We start from the raw sequence: 15,690 nt of genomic DNA on the forward strand, positions 1-15,690 counted from the left end.
CAGCGGGCCTCGTTTGTGCTCTCGCCCTGGGCTGCTTGTCTGGAGGAGTCACTGTTGTCTGGGCTTCTGGTGGCTGGGGTCCAGGCCCGGGCAGGGCTCATTTGTAGAAGACACAGACCAGCCACCTCTGCTAGACCAGATCCAGGGCAAGGGCTGTCCTAGGAGGTTCCCTGCCCAGGGGAGGCCCCCTCTGTCCTTCGCTGGGGGCCTGACCCAGCAGGCCTGGCTGGGAGGCAGGGAGGGATGACGGTTCCAGCCAGGGGGCTTGCCGGGGGTCCTGCCAGCCCTCTCAGAGGGTCCTTGCTGGCCCCCCACTCCCTGAGCCCCAGTAACCCCCACCCCAGAGCCTATGTGTCCCTCTTCATGCGGCACCTGTGTGAGCCGGGGGCTGACGGCGCGGAGACCTTCGCGGACGGCGTGCCCCGTGAGGGCCTCTCGAGGCAGCACGTGCTCACCCGCATCGGGGTCATGTCACTAGTTAGGAAGAAGGTGGGTGAGTAAGCCTTGCCTGGGCCTTTCCTGGTGGCCCCCCTGGCCCTCGTGTGCCCCCTGGGGGTCAGCGGGCAGAGGGCAAGTGCCTGGCTCAGGACACTGAGTCAGGCTAGAGGGACCACTCTGAAGACCTGTCTGGGTGGGGGGGGGGGGGGGGGGGGGGGGGCTTGGCACAGCGGTTTGTGGTTAGAAGTGCATTTGGCTCAGCCAGCCTTGGGGGGAGGTGGCATTCATCCCGAGCCTGGGACACCCCCAGTCCCACCGACCGCCCTGAGGCCCTTAGGTCTGAGCTGAGACCACCTCCCTCTCTCCTTCCCTGCCTCCCGCCCCAGGTTCAGGAGTTTGAGCACGTTAACGGGAAGTACAGCACCCCGGACTTGATCCCCGAGGGGCCCGAGGGCAAGAAGCCAAGCGAGGTCATCTCCTCGGACCCCAACACGCCGGTGCCCGCCAGCCCTGCCCACCTCCTGCCGACCCCACTGGGCCTGCCAGGTCTGGGCTCCGATGAGCAAGGGAGGGCGCCTGGGTCACGGGGGGTTGGTGGCAAGGTCCCCGGAGAGCCCGGGTCCTCCGCACAACCCATGACAGACAGCCTCCCTTCCGCCCACAAGCTTCTGCCTGCAGAAATGTTGCTCTGCTCAGACTTTTTCTTTTTAACGGCTATTCACATATCACAACACTCAGTCTTTAAAAATCTTACTGTTCAGGAGTTACCAGTATATTCACAGGGATGAATCACCTCTAATGCTAGAAGATTTTCATCGCCCGGAGAAAAACTTGTACCTGTTAGCAGTCACTGCTTGTTCCTTTCCCCGCCCGGCCCCTGGCGGCCACGAATCTACTGTGTGTCTGTGGGTTCGCCTGTTCTGGACCTTTCAGGCGGGTGGAACTATATCCTATGTGACCTCCTGTGTCTGGCTTCGTTCTCTAGCGTGTTTCCGAGGTTTGTCCACGTTGTAGGGTGGGTTGTTGCTTCAGTCCTTTTCGTGGCCGAATACTATTCCGTTGTATGGACGAACCATATTTTTGTTTATTCATTTGTCAGCTGATGGATTTGGGGTTGTTTCTACTTTTTGGCCAGTGTGAAAAATGTGAGGGATGCTGCGAGTGGTGCATGGCCGTGAACGTCCATGTTCAAGCGAGGACACATTTCTTCGCTGCATTTCTCTCGGGTGTGTAGCTGGGAACGGCGTTGCTGGATCACAGGGCGTAACGTGTTGAGGAACTGCCGGATTTTTCCGCAGAGGCCACGTCGTCTTTCTTACATTTTCCCCAGCCACATATGACGGTTCCGGTTTCCCCACATCTTCACCGAGTGTTTATTTATTGTCTGACTTCCTGCTTGTAGCCATCCTGGCGGGTGTGAAATGGTGTCTCCCCGAGATCTTGATTTGTGTCTTTCTGACGGCTGAAGATGTTGAGAGTCTTTTCATGTGCTTCTGGGCCACCTGTTGTATCTCTTTTGGCAAAATGTCTTTTCAGATCCTTTGCTCTTCTTTGATGGGTTATTTGTCTGAGTATCTTTTTGGTGATCCATGCATTTATTTGGGCAAAGCATCTTCTTCCTCGCAGGCCTGGCGCTGACCTACCGATGCCCAGGTGACACGTGAAGTCCGGGGAGCCTTTGCCTCCAAGGACATACCTGCTGCTTCTGGGCACAAGTGTGCCCTTGGGAGCGGACGGGCCTGGGTTTGCTTCCTGGCCCTCTGTGAGCCCCGTTTTCTCATCCATGATGTGGGACAGGCTAGGGCCCACCTCCCAGGGCGAGAGTCACCAGCACTCGGCAGTGTGTTGAGTAAGGGAAGGTCAGTAAGGGAAGGCACACGGCTTGTCAGCCAGCCAGAAAGCGGGAACCACATCCAGCTGTTCTGGCTCCTAGGCCTGCCTCCACTCACCTCACTTCTTGCTTTTAGATGGGGGGGGGGGCCCTGCTGTGGGCAGCCCTGTCCCATCAGCCTGTGGCTTTGGCCTCACTGGGCCCAAGGTCCTCCGAGGATCCCCATGTCTGCAGGCTTAGCCTGGGGTCTCTGGCTCACCTGGTTCACCTGTCCTTCTCCTGGAGGTGCCTGGCCCAAATGGAGCCACCTGGCACCCCCACTTCCTGCCCTTCACCCCCGGCCTGCCCCAGCCCACCTACCTCACCTCTGTCCTTTGATCTTCCAGACAAAATGGAAGCCCAGCTGGGCTACATGGATGAGAAGGAGCTGGGGGTTCAGAAGCCAAAGAAGCCCCCAGAAATCCAGGTATGGAAGGTGCTGTTGTCTGGGCCCCTGGCGGGGCGGTGGGGGGGGGGGCGGGTGTGGGTTGGGGGTTGGGTCTGGAAACCTTCTCAGCCCTTGGTTGGGCAGCTAGAAACCAGGCCTCCTGGCACCGTGTTTGGGCCTTTCGGCCTGGGGGAGCAGGTTGGGAGCACAGACGGGATACAGGAGAGTTCCTGGTGCCCAGTGCCCGTCCCCTGCCCTCCACGCTGCTGAGGCCCCAAGCCCCGCAGCATCCCTACCTAGCCTGTCTTCCCCAGGCCCTGCCAACTTCCCTGGACAGGGTGGAGGGCGAGGACAAGCATGAGAGCTCAGATGGCAAGGAGCGGCTGGAGGAGACGGAGAAGGCCCCGCCATCCCCAGAGCAGCTGCCGAAAGGTGCGGCTTCCCGCGGTCACCACCCCCAGCGTAGCCTCTGGCCTCAGCAGCCCTGGGTCAGAGGAGGGCGGCCAGGCTGTGTTCCCCTCCCTCTCTCCCTGGCTGGGTGGCAGGCTCTGTCCTAGTGCAATGGGATCCTCAGGCTGAGGAGAGAGCCACGGGCTCAGGTCTCTACAGTGGATTTCAACTTTTCCCGCGATGCAGAGTTCGGGGGTTATTGGGCTGTCTTTTTGTTAGTGAATTCTAACTCTGTTGCACCGTGGTTGGGGCACATGAGTCTGTATGATACCGTTTCTACATGATGTCAATGAAACCTGCTTCCCGGCATAATATGGTTTTGTAATATGGTATGATTTTGTATCATGTAATATGGTATGATTTTGTAAATGGTCGTGTGTGCTTGGAAAGAATGCTTATTTTCTGAATTGCCGAGTTGTGAGGTTCTAAATACACGTATTAGATCATTATTTTGTTCAAGGTTCTTATATCCTTACTCATTTTTGGTTTGCTTTGATCTGTCATGTCTGAGAGACTTACGTTAGGATCTCTCACTATGACTGGGGATCGGTGTCTTTCTCTTTGTAAGGCCAGAGTGTGCCTCACATCATTTGAGACTGGGTTGTTAGGTGCATATTGGTTTAGGTTTTTTATATTTTTCTGGTGAAGTGTGCCTCTTCTATAATGACCCTTTTATTCCTCCTGATATTTTTTGCTTTAAGGTTTATTTAGACTGATTTGGATGGATCTTACTTTTGTGAAGTATATATTTGGTTTATGTTTTTCTGTCTTTTTACTTAAAAAACACATGTACATACAAACACTTTGTTGTGATATAATCACACAGGATACAGTTCATTTATTTTATTTTATTTATTTATTTTTAAAGATTTAATTTGTTTATTTGAGAGAGAGAGCGGGCGCAAGTGTGAGCAGGGGGAGGAGGGGCAGGAGCAGAGGGACAAGCAGACTCCTCGCTGAGCGCAGAGCCCAGTTCAGGGCTCGATCCCAGGATCCTGAGACCATGACCTGAGCCAAAATCAAGAGTCAGATGCTTAACCGAATGAGCCACTCAGGAGCCCCACAGTTCACCCATTTAAAGTGTACAAGTTGGAGATTTTTAGTATATTCGCAGAGTTGTGCAAACATCAGCACAGATAATTTTAGAATACTTCCATCACTCCAAAAAGAAATCTCATGTCCATTAGCATTTATTACCCATTTCTTCCTCTCCACCCCAGCCAGCACTCATTACTTTCTGTCTCTATGGATTTGTGTGTTCTGGACATTTCATGTAAATGGAATCATAAAATAGATGCCCTTTTGTGTCTGGCTTCTTTCACTTAGCATAATGTTTTCCAGGTTCATCCATCTTGTGGCATGGACCAGTGCTTCATCCCTTTATCCTTTGTATAAATATACTGCGTTGTATTTATCCAGCCATCGTTGATGGACATTTGGGTTGTTTTTAATTTTCGACTGCTGTGAACATTTATGTCCTGTTTTTTTGTGTGGATATAGGTTTCAGTTCTGTTGGGTATCTACCTAGGAGTGAAGCTGCTGGACTGTATGATAACTCTATGTTTACTATTTTGAGGAACTGCCAGATTGTTTGCTCCAGTGGTTGCACTGTTTTACATTCCCATCAGCAATGTATGAGGATTCTGATTTGTCCATGTCTTTGACAATGCTTGTCTTTTTTTTTTTAAGATTTATTTATTTGAGGGGCACCTGGGTGGCTCAGTCCTTAAGCGTCTGCTTTTGGCTCAGGTCATGATCCCAGGGTCCTGGGACTGAGCCCCACATTGGGCTTCCTGCTCAGTGGGGAGCCTGCTTCTCCCTCTCCCACTCCCCCTGCTTGTGTTCCCTCTCTAGCTGTCTCCCTCTGTGTCAAATAAATAAATAAAATCTTAAAAAAAGATTTATTTGGGAGAGAGTGAGCACAAGGCGGGGCAGAGGGAGAGGGAGAGAAAATCCCAAGCAGACCCCCTGCTGAGCATGACCCTGAGATCATGACCCGCGTCAAAATCAAGAGTCAGACACTCAACCGACTGAACCACTCAGGTGACTCTGACAACATTTGTCTTTTGATTATAGCCATCCTACTGAGTGGGAAGGGGTATCTCAAATGGTTTTGATTTGTATTTCCCTTATGCATAAAGATGTTGAGTTTCTTTTCGTGTGCCATTTGTATATCTCTGTTGGAGAAATGTCTTTTCAGGTCCTTTGCCCATTTTTTAATTGGGTTATTTGTCTTTTTAGTACTGAGTTGTAGGAGTTCTTTATAGATACATGTTCCATATCAGATACATGATCTGCAAGCATTTCTTCCATTCCTTTACTTTAAAACATTTTTTTTATTGAAGTATAGTCGATACTCATTCCTTTACTTGTAATCTGTGTAATTACATTTTCAGTATATGTCTTATAAACAGTGTATAGCAGGACTTGTTATCTTAAGTCCAATCACAGAATCTCTATCTTTTAGCTGGCATGTTTGATCTCTTTACATTTATTGTAATAGCTAGATATTTGGATGTACTCCTACTCTCTTATTCTGTGCTTTATATTACCCTTGCCTTCTTTTTCCTCCTTTCCTGCTGGCTCTTGGATTGATCAGACTTTCTTTATATTTCCCTTTTCCCCCTTAACTCCTTTGGAAAGTTTATAGTCAATCCTATTTTATACTCTTAAGCTTTTAACATGTATCCCTCTTGAATAAGAGAAGGGCTGTGCGTAGCTCCACTCCCTTTCCATCTTCCATGTGTTTAGTTTCAACTTGTTTTCATTTCCCAAATTTGTTATGGTGCCTATTTCGAAATCCTTAATCCTTATTTAGATCTTACCATTCTTAGCAGTTTTGTGTTTGCTTCCTTGTTCATCATTGCTTCCTAAAGTGTCTTTCTTCCTAAAGTACACCCTTTAATGGTGCTTTCAGCAAATTTCTGTGTGTGGAAAATTCTCTCATTGTGTGTTATTTTTCCCTTTACTCTTGAATAATAGTTCGCAAAGCACAAGAGAGGATAGGGGTTTTCCCTCAGCACTTTTTTTTTTTTAAGTGGAGCCCAACACAAGCTTGAACTCATGACCCTGAGATCAAGACCTGGGCCAGGATCAAAAGAGTCCGACGCTTAACTGACTGAGCGACCCAGGCGCCCCTTCCCTCAGCACTTGAAGATGTGTATTCCCTGTGTATTCTGGCTTCCACTGTGCCGAGGAGGCTGCTCTCAAGGTAATTGTTGCTCCTTTGTGGGAAAGCTGCCTTTTCTATCTTTCCTGACATGGTAAAACCACTTTTAAGATACTCTGTTTGTGTTTGGTCATGTGTGGTTTCACCACAACGAAATTTTTATTTATCTTGCTTGTGACTGTGATTCTTAAAGCTAAGTATTCTGTCTTTCACTGATTGTGAGAAAATTCTCAGTCATTTCCTCTTTTGAGTATTGTCTGTGTCCCCACTATGTTTATTTTCTCCTGGCATTCCTACTACTCATCGATTCCTTCCTTCCTTCCTTCATTCAGCAAACCTGTATCGAAGGCCTGCTGTGTGTTGGGTGCTATCCTGAGTACTGGGGACACAAGCAATACACCAAAATAGCCACAGCTTTCACACTGAATTTGTATTCTAGTGGGGCAGGCAGGCGATCAGCCATAAACAGAAATATGTCTTTGTTCAACAACAGACTCCAAATGTGATGAAGAAAAGAAAGCAGGTACAAGGTTAGCCAAATAGGGGGCTGGTGTACCTTTCACGTCTTTTACTTCTTTTTTGCCTGTCTCTCTTGCACAGCTTTTTTTTTTTTTTTAAAGATTTTATTTATTTATTTGAGAGAGCGTGCGCGTGCCTGCTAGTGCACAAGCAGTGGGGAGGGGCAGAGAGAGAGGAACAAGCAGACTCCCCTTTGAGCACAGAACCCGAACACGGAGCTCGATCCCAGGACCCTGAGATCACGGCCTGAGCCAAAGTCAGACTCTCAACAGACTGAGCTACCCAGGCGCCCCTCTGCAAGGCTTTTTGAGTTATCTTTAGATCTAGCGTCCTCTTCGTTCTTTGTATTGTTTTCTTTATACTGTTCTGTTTCTTCATACTTCCCATTTGTGTTACCTTCTATGGCTGCAAAACAAATTGTTACAACCTCAGTTCTTAAAACAACACCCATTTACAAGCTTACAGTTCAGTGGATCAGAAGTCTGACCTGGTGTGGCTGGGCTCTCTGCTGAGGGTCTTGAAAGACCGACATCAAGGCGTTGGCTGGGCTGAGTTCTCGTCTGGCAGCTCAAGGGGAAAAATCTGCTTCCAAGCCCATTCTTGTTGGCCGACGTCAGCTCCTTGGGGTGGGGGCCTGAGGCCCCATTTCCCTCTGGCTGTGAGATGGGGGTTGTTCTCAGCCCCTGAAAGCTGCCCACATTCCTTGCCCACTTGGTCTTCAGGCTTAAAGGCAGCAATTGTGTGCCAAATCCACCTCATACTTTGAATCTCTGGTGTTCTTTTCTGTGACTGGTTGGAGAAAACCCTGCTTTTCAAGGGCTGGTGTGATGAGGTCAGGCCCACCCAGATAATCTCCCTCTTAGAAGGTCACCTGTGCCCCACCCCACCCCCCGCTTGTCCTCAAGGGTCCGAGAGTCTTGGAGGACATCTCAGATTTCTGCAGTTACAATGTTTAAAATGTTAATGGTTGTGTATTTTCTTTCTAGAAGTTTTAGCTGGCTTTTTCTAGTTTCCCTTTTTTTTTGTGGACTTCTCTTATTATGGATTCTCATTTTTCTTGTCTCTCTCTCTCTCTCTGGTGGATGGATAAATGGTTTCTGAAATTTGGTTGGCTGCATCTTTATCGGGGATTGTTTTATCCACGGGAACCCCGTGTCACCTGAGTAGCAGGAATGTCCCTGCTCTATTTCCAGAAGCCCTGGGCCCCGTGGTCTCGCTGGTGGCCTGGCTGGTCTGGGACCAGTCTTGATGGCGCTCTCTCTGCTGGGGCGGCACGGTTCAGATTCCACAGTCATGGTCCTGGCAGCTCGGCCAGGAGGCATCGGACGGAGCTGTCTCTCATTGAGTGCACAGCAGTTGGAGGGTGTCATGCTGTTGGAGGATGTTGCATTCCGGTTCTCTGGTCTTTGGGGCTTGCAGCCTCGTCCTCCCTGTCTGGGTGTCGAGACGCAGCCCCAGCCCCCCCGGCCTCTGCCTGGCATCCACTCACCCCCTTCCCTTTATGGCACTGACAATTTCCTTTTCTGCTTGTGAGCTCACTGTGTGTTTTTCCAAGGTGATAGATTTTGCCTGACATTTCTGGGTGTTCGTAAGAGGGTTTTGTGTTAACGAAGTCCTGCCATGTTGTCAGAACGTTGAGTCCTCTGCGTATCATTGTGGTAGGGAGGATTTCGAGACTGTTCCTTGAGGAATTTGGGGGTGGGGTGCTGCTGGGGTGGGGGTGAGAAGGAAGGGGTGAGGCAACAGTTTTGGGCGTCCACGCCCCTCTCTGCCTCCCCGAGGACCCCTCCTGTATGGCCCAGCTGGACTCCTCGGTAGCGTGATAGGTGGGATTCTGTGTGTGGGTGAAATGGAGTTGGAAAGCCACGCCGCCCGGGGTCCCCTTTGTCTGTCCCGGACCTCTCCCTACTCTGCAAACACCCTTTGTCTTGCAGAAGAAGTGCTTCCTGAGAAGGAGAAAATTCTGGACAAGCTGGAGCTAAGCTTGATGCACAGCAGAGGGGATGGCAGTGATTTCAGGCCAGGTTTGGGGCTCTTGTGTGTGCTCTGTCCTGTGTCCCGTGGGCTCTTGAGGGCACCGTCTGGACTCCGTTGGGCCTCCTGCAGCTTCCATGGGCGCCACCATCCATCCGTAACCCCTGCTCCCTCACCCACCTAGCTGGAGCTGGTGGGCAGGAGCCTGGGCTCACCAGCCCTCGGCCGGCGGGGAGATGCTGCCCCCTCTCCTAATCCCTCCTGTGGCCCCAGCCACCACCAGGAGAAAGGAGAGCTGGTCACAGAGCTTGGCCTGGAGTATTTGGGGCTCAGTCATAGACTTTGTGTACCCATAGGTGCTGGAATGTTCTGGAACGCTCATCCTCGGATCAGACCCTCCAGGACAGCACTGCTGGCCTCTGACTTAATGTGCCCTTTTCAGGCTGCTCGGCCCTGTGTTCCCAGGTGGTCCTCTTTGAGTGGGGGAGCTGCACCTGGGCCTGGAGCCCACCCTGCCTGCTCAGGACAAGAGAGGGGCTGCTGGCTTGTCTGTTTGAAATCCCTCGTGGCAGTGAGCCCCTTGAGGATGATGAGCTATGGCTCCCACTTGCCTTTGGGTCCCCAGTCCCCAGTGCTTGGCAGAGAGAGGCCCCTGGGCCGGACCTTTCAGATGGGTAAATGAATATGGGTCTGTCCTCCCATAGATGACACCAAAGTGGAGGAGAAGGAGCCCCTTGACACGCAGCAAAATGGTGACAAAGAGGAAGATGAGGAAGGGAAGAAGGAGGAAAAGAATGGGAAGTTCAAGTTCATGTTCAACATTGCAGACGGGGGCTTCACAGGTATTGGGCTGAGGCGGTGGGCAGAGGGCCAGGGCGGTTGTTGTCACAGGCTTCCTCACTTTGCGGGTCCCGGGAGTCTGGGCAGATGGTTACTTTATACTAAAGTGTGAGTGGTTGATGAAAGTGCATTCTGTAACCTTTCCCGATAACCCTGAGATACTGAACTTCCGGGGGGGGGGGAGATGGTGGGTGGTGAGGAAGAGACTCTCCTATGCCCACCCTCGGGAGGGCCTGGGGGGCACCTCATTCTGCTTCCCCGTTGGCTGGCTTCCCAGAGCTGCACACACTGTGGCAGAACGAGGAACGTGCTGCTGTGTCCTCGGGGAAAATCTATGACATCTGGCACCGGCGCCATGACTACTGGCTGCTGGCCGGCATCGTGACGTATCCTTGGCCAAGCCTGGCCGGGCAGGACTCCGGCCTTTCCTCTGTGGACCTCAGGGAGGGACATGGGGTGTGTGGGATGAGGAGTTAGGAGCCAGCGCTTTTGATCAGGTGTTGCGGACCCTTTCCTGGTGTCGATGGTGGTGATGGTGATGACCTTGGCTGTGGCTCGTCCCTTTCCGCCCGGTGCTCACTCCATCCACATAGCAGCCTTCCGAGGGGCACCACCGTGATTCCCGTTATACAGGGGAGGGAGTGATGCTCAGAGAGGCCACGTGACTTGGCCCAGGGATACACAGCTAATAGGTCACAGCCCATCCCTCTGATTCCACAACAAATACCCCTAACTCCTCCCCTCCTCCCAGTAATGATGCCTGCAGGGGGCATCGCCGCTTACGGGGAGGGGGGGGGGCTCGTATTCATCCATTCAGTCTTGATTGCTCGTCTCCTGTGTGCCAGGCATGGAGGATGCAACCCTGAACAACATTCCCCAATCCCTGTCTACCCGGGGCTCAGATCCTGCTGGGGACAACGGTGAACGCCGTAAGTTAGCGGAGTGTAGCATTCAGCAGAACAGGACAGAGCAGGCGAGGAGCAAACGGAGTGTTGGGCATGGGGGCTGCGTTTTCTGATAGGTGCTCAGCGGTGGCATTTGAGCACAGACCTCCCAGCGGCAAAGGGAGGGCCACGAAGCTGCCCATGGAAAGCCCCTCAGCAAAGCTGACCTGGTTATATGAGAGGGGGAGTGTTCTAGAATCGGGGCCAGCAAACCTTTCCTGGAAGGGGCCACAGAGTGAATATTTCAGGCTTTGCCGAGCGATTACTCTGCTCTCACTGTTGCAGAAGGAGCCACGGACAGAAGTGAGTGTGACCACGTTCCAGTAAAATTTGTTTAAAAAAATGTGGGCTGGGGGCCAGTGCGGCCTGTGGGCCATAGTGTAGATTCCTGTCGTGGAGGTGAAGGTGTTTGGAGCCAGCCTGCCTGGGTTCAAATCCTGCCCCTGCCCCTCACTCACTTGGGCAAGATAATTTTATTGTGTGTCCTTGTTCCCTTGGCGGCTCTCGGGGAGGACCCTTCCTAGCCTCCCCCCCAACTTCTGGTGGCGGCTGTCAGTCCCTGGGTCCTGAGTCTCTGCCTCTCTGGTCACATGGGCTTCTTCCCTGGGTCTCTGTGTGTCTGGGTCCCAATTTCCTCTTCTTGGAAGGCCAGGAGTCACTGGGTTGGTGCCCGCTCTAATCCAGGATGACCCCTTCTTAACTTGACCACATCTACAAAGACCCCATTTCCAAACGAGGTCACGGTCACGGGTACGGGCATTGGGACTCGAAGGTTCTGCCCTCCGGGTTGTTAGGATGAAGGGTTCGACCCCTGAAGCCTCAGTGCTGTCTGGACCCCTGAGGGCACTTGCCAGTGTCCGCGGTCAAGTCATCATCAACTTGCTCGCCTTGCAGCCAAGGTTAATGACTTGCCTGAAAGCACACAGCCGGGATGCTGACCCCAGGCTGGTCCCCCCTCGCCCTCCCACCTCCCACCCTATGGCCGGGTTTGCCCTTAACGGTGCCCCACCCAGGCACGGCTACGCCCGCTGGCAGGACATCCAGAATGACCCAAGATACATGATCCTCAACGAGCCCTTCAAGTCTGAGATCCACAAGGGTAACTACCTGGAGATGAAGAACAAGTTTCTGGCCCGCAGGTTCAAGGTCAGTCCCCAAAGGCCAGAGCCTGCAGGGGTAGGGCTGCTGCAAGAAGGCAGATTACACAGGGGGCGGGGGGCAAGGCAGTTGCCCGAGAGCAGCCCCCTCCTCACGTATCTGGACGTAGTAGTCAGTCATGTGGTCAATCAACTAACAGCGTGTTGGGTCCTTGATCTGGGCCAGGTCCCCTGGGCAAGTGTCCCTGCCCTGGTTGATGGTGTGGAAAACCCACATTGGCTAGAGCTCTGAGGGGGGTGAGGGCTGAGAGCAGACAAGGGAATGGGTGGAAGCGTGTCCTCCCTCCTTCCTTTCTGCCCGGTCCTGGGCCTGTGGGAGTGGGTGCTGGTGGAGGAGGGGCCAGGTTGGCGCTCAGTCCCTCCTGCCCCATCCCTCAGCTGCTGGAACAGGCACTGGTCATCGAGGAGCAGCTCCGGAGGGCCGCGTACCTTAACATGACCCAGGACCCCAACCACCCCGCCATGGCCCTCAACGCCCGCCTGGCTGAGGTGGAGTGCCTGGCCGAGAGCCACCAGCACCTGTCGAAGGAGTCCCTCGCCGGGAACAAGCCGGCCAATGCCGTCCTGCACAAGGGTGAGTGAGCCTGCCTGCCTTCCTCCTGCCCCGTGGGTCCTCAGCCATCGATGAGGCCGCCGATGGGTCAGGGGTCAGCCCAGAAGGTGTCGCCTCCTGGCCAGGATGGGACAGTCCAGCATCCAGTCCAGGGAAGGTTAGGCCCTCCCTTCTCTGGACTTCTCAAGGTCTGCTCCCTGTAGGCCCTGGTCTGGGGGTTGGTAACACAGAAGTCTGCTCGACTTACACACTCTTGCTTATCAAGCCCTGACCATATGCTTTAAACACACGGCATCTCTTTAATGCTCCTGGTATCTTTAAGTGATAAGGTTTATTACCCCATTTTAAAAGACAGGGACATTGATGCCCAGGGTAGTGAAGTAATTGCCCAAGATCTCCCGGGATTCAGACCTTTGACGCCTGTGCTCCAGGTCTTCAGGAGGCTCCCAGGCTGGTTAGAGGGGTGGGGGGAGCCAAGGCCAAGCGCACACGAGAGCCCCTGGACTTGCTGGACCCTGCTGTGTTTGGGAGATGTCTCCTGAGACAGCCATGGGCCAGGGCCGCAGGCCTCCCTGGGAGCCGGGGCGGGGGGGTGGTGGGTGTTGGCAGAGGGCCTGGAGGAAGCCCAGAGGTTCTGGCTCTGCCTTCGGCAGCCCTCGGGTCCCTGGAGAAACCTGCTGTTCGCCCAGGTGGCGAGTCTGTGCTTTGTGGGCTTGGAGGGCCGGGCGATCACACTCCCTTGTGGATAAGCACCAGCCCGCTGGTCGTCAGCAGCACCTCGGCGTCCCCCCTTCCGTCCCGCAGTCCTGAACCAGCTGGAGGAGCTGCTGAGTGACATGAAGGCGGATGTGACGCGCCTGCCCTCCATGCTGTCCCGCATCCCCCCGGTGGCTGCCCGCCTCCAGATGTCGGAGCGCAGCATCCTGAGCCGCCTGACCAACCGAGCCGGTGACCCCACCATCCAGCAGGTCAGGTTCAGCCCGTGCGCCCTGGGCTGGGTCCCCGTCACGCAAGCCCTGGGCGCCCCTGGGTTGGGGCTTGGGTTGAGGGGTGTGGGACTACGACCTTTAAACCTGGGTCCTTGCCTCCAGGGCGCTTTCGGCAACTCCCAGATGTACAACAACAACTTTGGGCCCAACTTCCGGGGCCCTGGACCGGGAGGGATTGTCAACTACAACCAGATGCCCCTGGGGCCCTATGTGACCGGTAGGTGCCCGCCGCTTCTGGGCAGCACGTGCAGGGGCGCCCCTCGGGGGCCTGGCCTGCCCGCCACCAGCCCAGGCAAGCCGAGCTTCTCTCTCTCTCTCTCTCTCTCTCTCTCACAGATATCTAGCTGCCCCCGCGATTTCCCTCTGTTGCAGTGCTCATTTCCAGCTGAGGTAAGCCTGCACCTGCACGGCCCACGGTCCCTTGTCCCCCTCCTCGGGTTGGCGAGTCAGGCCTGGCCAGGATCAGCCCTGATTCTGTTGGGCGTGCCTCCCGAGTGTCAGTGCGCACGCGTGTCCACGGCAGTGAGTCAGCCCCAAACCCGGTCTGCACGGGTCTGCCTCCACTGCCCAGCGGGGTGGTGGGTGCCCCAGGACATCAGCTCCCTGCCCAGGGCAAGGAGGGCGGCTCGGCGTTGGAGGGGGTAAGGGTTAATGGCTAGGAGAGGGGAGCTTACTTCCGAAAAACCACTAGTTCCCTCCGGCCTCCTCTCCCTGGGTCCCCCAAGCCCTGTGCATCCTTGTAAGAACTGCCACTTCGGGGTGGAGGCGCTGGGGGTTTCCAGACCAACCGCCCCCTCAGAACGCTCTCTCCCTAGGGCCTCTCTGGGCCCTGCAAGTGTGGCAGCGAGGTCTTGGCTCGGGAGCTCCTTCTGATGGGAGTTGGCTGGGACGGGTGGTGGGTGCTCCCCTCTAAAGAAGACCGGGCTGCTCAGCGAGGTGACCGTGATCGGCCTCTTGCAGCCACGCCTGCTGGGCCACCTGCCCAAGCCCCACAGGAGAGAAAAGCTGCCGCCTTTTTAGGAGCCATGCCATCTTGGGACGGAAAGGGAAACTGAAAAATGCCATCACATGGGGGACGAGGCCCAGCCTGGCTGGGCCGGAGCCCAGAAGTGCCACCTCATCATCATGCCAGTGTCCCACCCAGCGTCACACCCACCCCACACCGGGACGTACCCCTTGGCCACCTTTGCCGGACAACTTCTTAGAGGAGATTTCATTTATTTGTACATCTTTTGCACTTTCCTATTGAAGACTTGAACGAGTCTGTCTTGATATAAAAGTTGAGTGACGCATGGAGGGGTCTAACCTGCAGCACTCACGTCTCTCTGTCAACGGGCTCCAGACTTCAAGGGAAGATCCTAGAAACGCTGCTGCTGGCCCGGGGACTCAGCCCGCCTGGGGAGCCCTTTGGGTGCCCCCGCCCACCCCATCCCGTCCATGTGGCCTGACTCCCCGTGTTCTGGCCCCCCTGCCCCTCGGGGGTCCCCAGTGCTGGATGGGTCAGGACTGAGGAGTGGCTGCCCAGCCCCCAGGGTAGAGACCTCAGCTGGTGCCCGGGGCTGGGGTATCTTCCACCCCCTTCCTGCCGGGGCTGGAGACCACCAGGTATGTGCTATCTCTGTGGGGGAGGGGAGCCTGTCAGCAGGTGTCTGTCCCTGGCCCATCATGTCTTGCAGGCCCTGGACTGTGTTAGCAGAGCGGATGGCTGTCGTGCTACGTGGCAGGCCACACGCAGCCTGTGCTCCCAGGAGGTGGGGAGGAGCGGAGCCCGCGCACGTAGCGTAGGGGCTGAGAGCCTGTCTCAGCCTCTGCGGGAAGGGGCTTGCCCTCTGTTGCGGTGTGGTAGCATCCTAGCAGGGCAGGTCACTGTGGCACTGAGGGTGGCCCTGGAGACCCTGGTCCTGCCCCGTGCCCTGGGAGGCCCGTCACATCCCCCTCTCGGTATACACTCCCCATTCAGTCTCATGGCCACAGATGCAAGGAAGCTGGGCCACCCCTTGGGTCCCGGACTTACGCCTGTCCCCCTGTCCGTGGAGAGGCCCCGATATGGTCACTTGCCGCCCGGCCCGGGGCCACAGCTGCCCCCGCTGTGTTGTCGGAGGGCCTGGGGAAAGCTGGGCTCGGAGGCGGGGGACTGGACCTGATGGCTGTCCAGCCCTCTGAGCTGGAGCATCCAGGCTTCCTGCCTCGTCTTCTCTGGGGAACCCCCACCGGCCCCCCTCCCGCGCTCAGCCGGTGGTCTCCCGTGAGGGCCCTGCTGGGGCGGGGGGAGTGGGCCAGGCCCTGGGCTTGTCTGTGTCCGGTGCTTCCTCTGCCTGGCTCAGCCTGGAAGGGTTTTCCCAGCCTTGGGCAAGGGGCTTCCTGGGGAAGTGTCCTGGCTACAGAATCCAGGAGGGGCC

The 15,690-nt window shown here is 55.0% G+C and overlaps 1 protein-coding gene across 5 annotated transcripts in view; it reads left to right on the forward strand.

Annotated features, from left to right (window-relative positions):
• CHD5 (chromodomain helicase DNA binding protein 5) overlaps window positions 1-14,596 on the forward strand; it is a 52,081-nt gene extending 37,485 nt beyond the window's left edge. For 2 of the 5 annotated variants that reach the window (XM_025856312.2, XM_073903434.1), the window contains exons 30-42: window positions 345-489; window positions 825-984; window positions 2,656-2,735; window positions 3,011-3,128; window positions 8,769-8,858; window positions 9,513-9,650; window positions 9,926-10,034; window positions 11,606-11,738; window positions 12,128-12,323; window positions 13,107-13,270; window positions 13,394-13,508; window positions 13,628-13,681; window positions 14,252-14,344. In XM_025856312.2, the coding sequence (XP_025712097.1) occupies window positions 345-489; window positions 825-984; window positions 2,656-2,735; window positions 3,011-3,128; window positions 8,769-8,858; window positions 9,513-9,650; window positions 9,926-10,034; window positions 11,606-11,738; window positions 12,128-12,323; window positions 13,107-13,270; window positions 13,394-13,508; window positions 13,628-13,635 (1,456 nt within the window). In that variant the 3' untranslated portion in view covers window positions 13,636-13,681; window positions 14,252-14,344. Of the gene's footprint in view, window positions 1-344; window positions 490-824; window positions 985-2,655; window positions 2,736-3,010; window positions 3,129-8,768; window positions 8,859-9,512; window positions 9,651-9,925; window positions 10,035-11,605; window positions 11,739-12,127; window positions 12,324-13,106; window positions 13,271-13,393; window positions 13,509-13,627; window positions 13,682-14,251 lie in introns of all 5 variants that reach the window. The other 3 variants (XM_073903432.1, XM_073903431.1, XM_073903433.1) reach the window with 3 other exon arrangements.
• Window positions 14,597-15,690: the final 1,094 nt, after the last annotated feature.

This window comes from Callorhinus ursinus, unplaced genomic scaffold (genome assembly GCF_003265705.2).
Source record: "Callorhinus ursinus isolate GAN/ISIS: 27379988/994484 unplaced genomic scaffold, GSC_fseal_2.0 scaffold18, whole genome shotgun sequence".
Classification (NCBI taxonomy): Eukaryota; Metazoa; Chordata; class Mammalia; order Carnivora; family Otariidae; genus Callorhinus; species Callorhinus ursinus.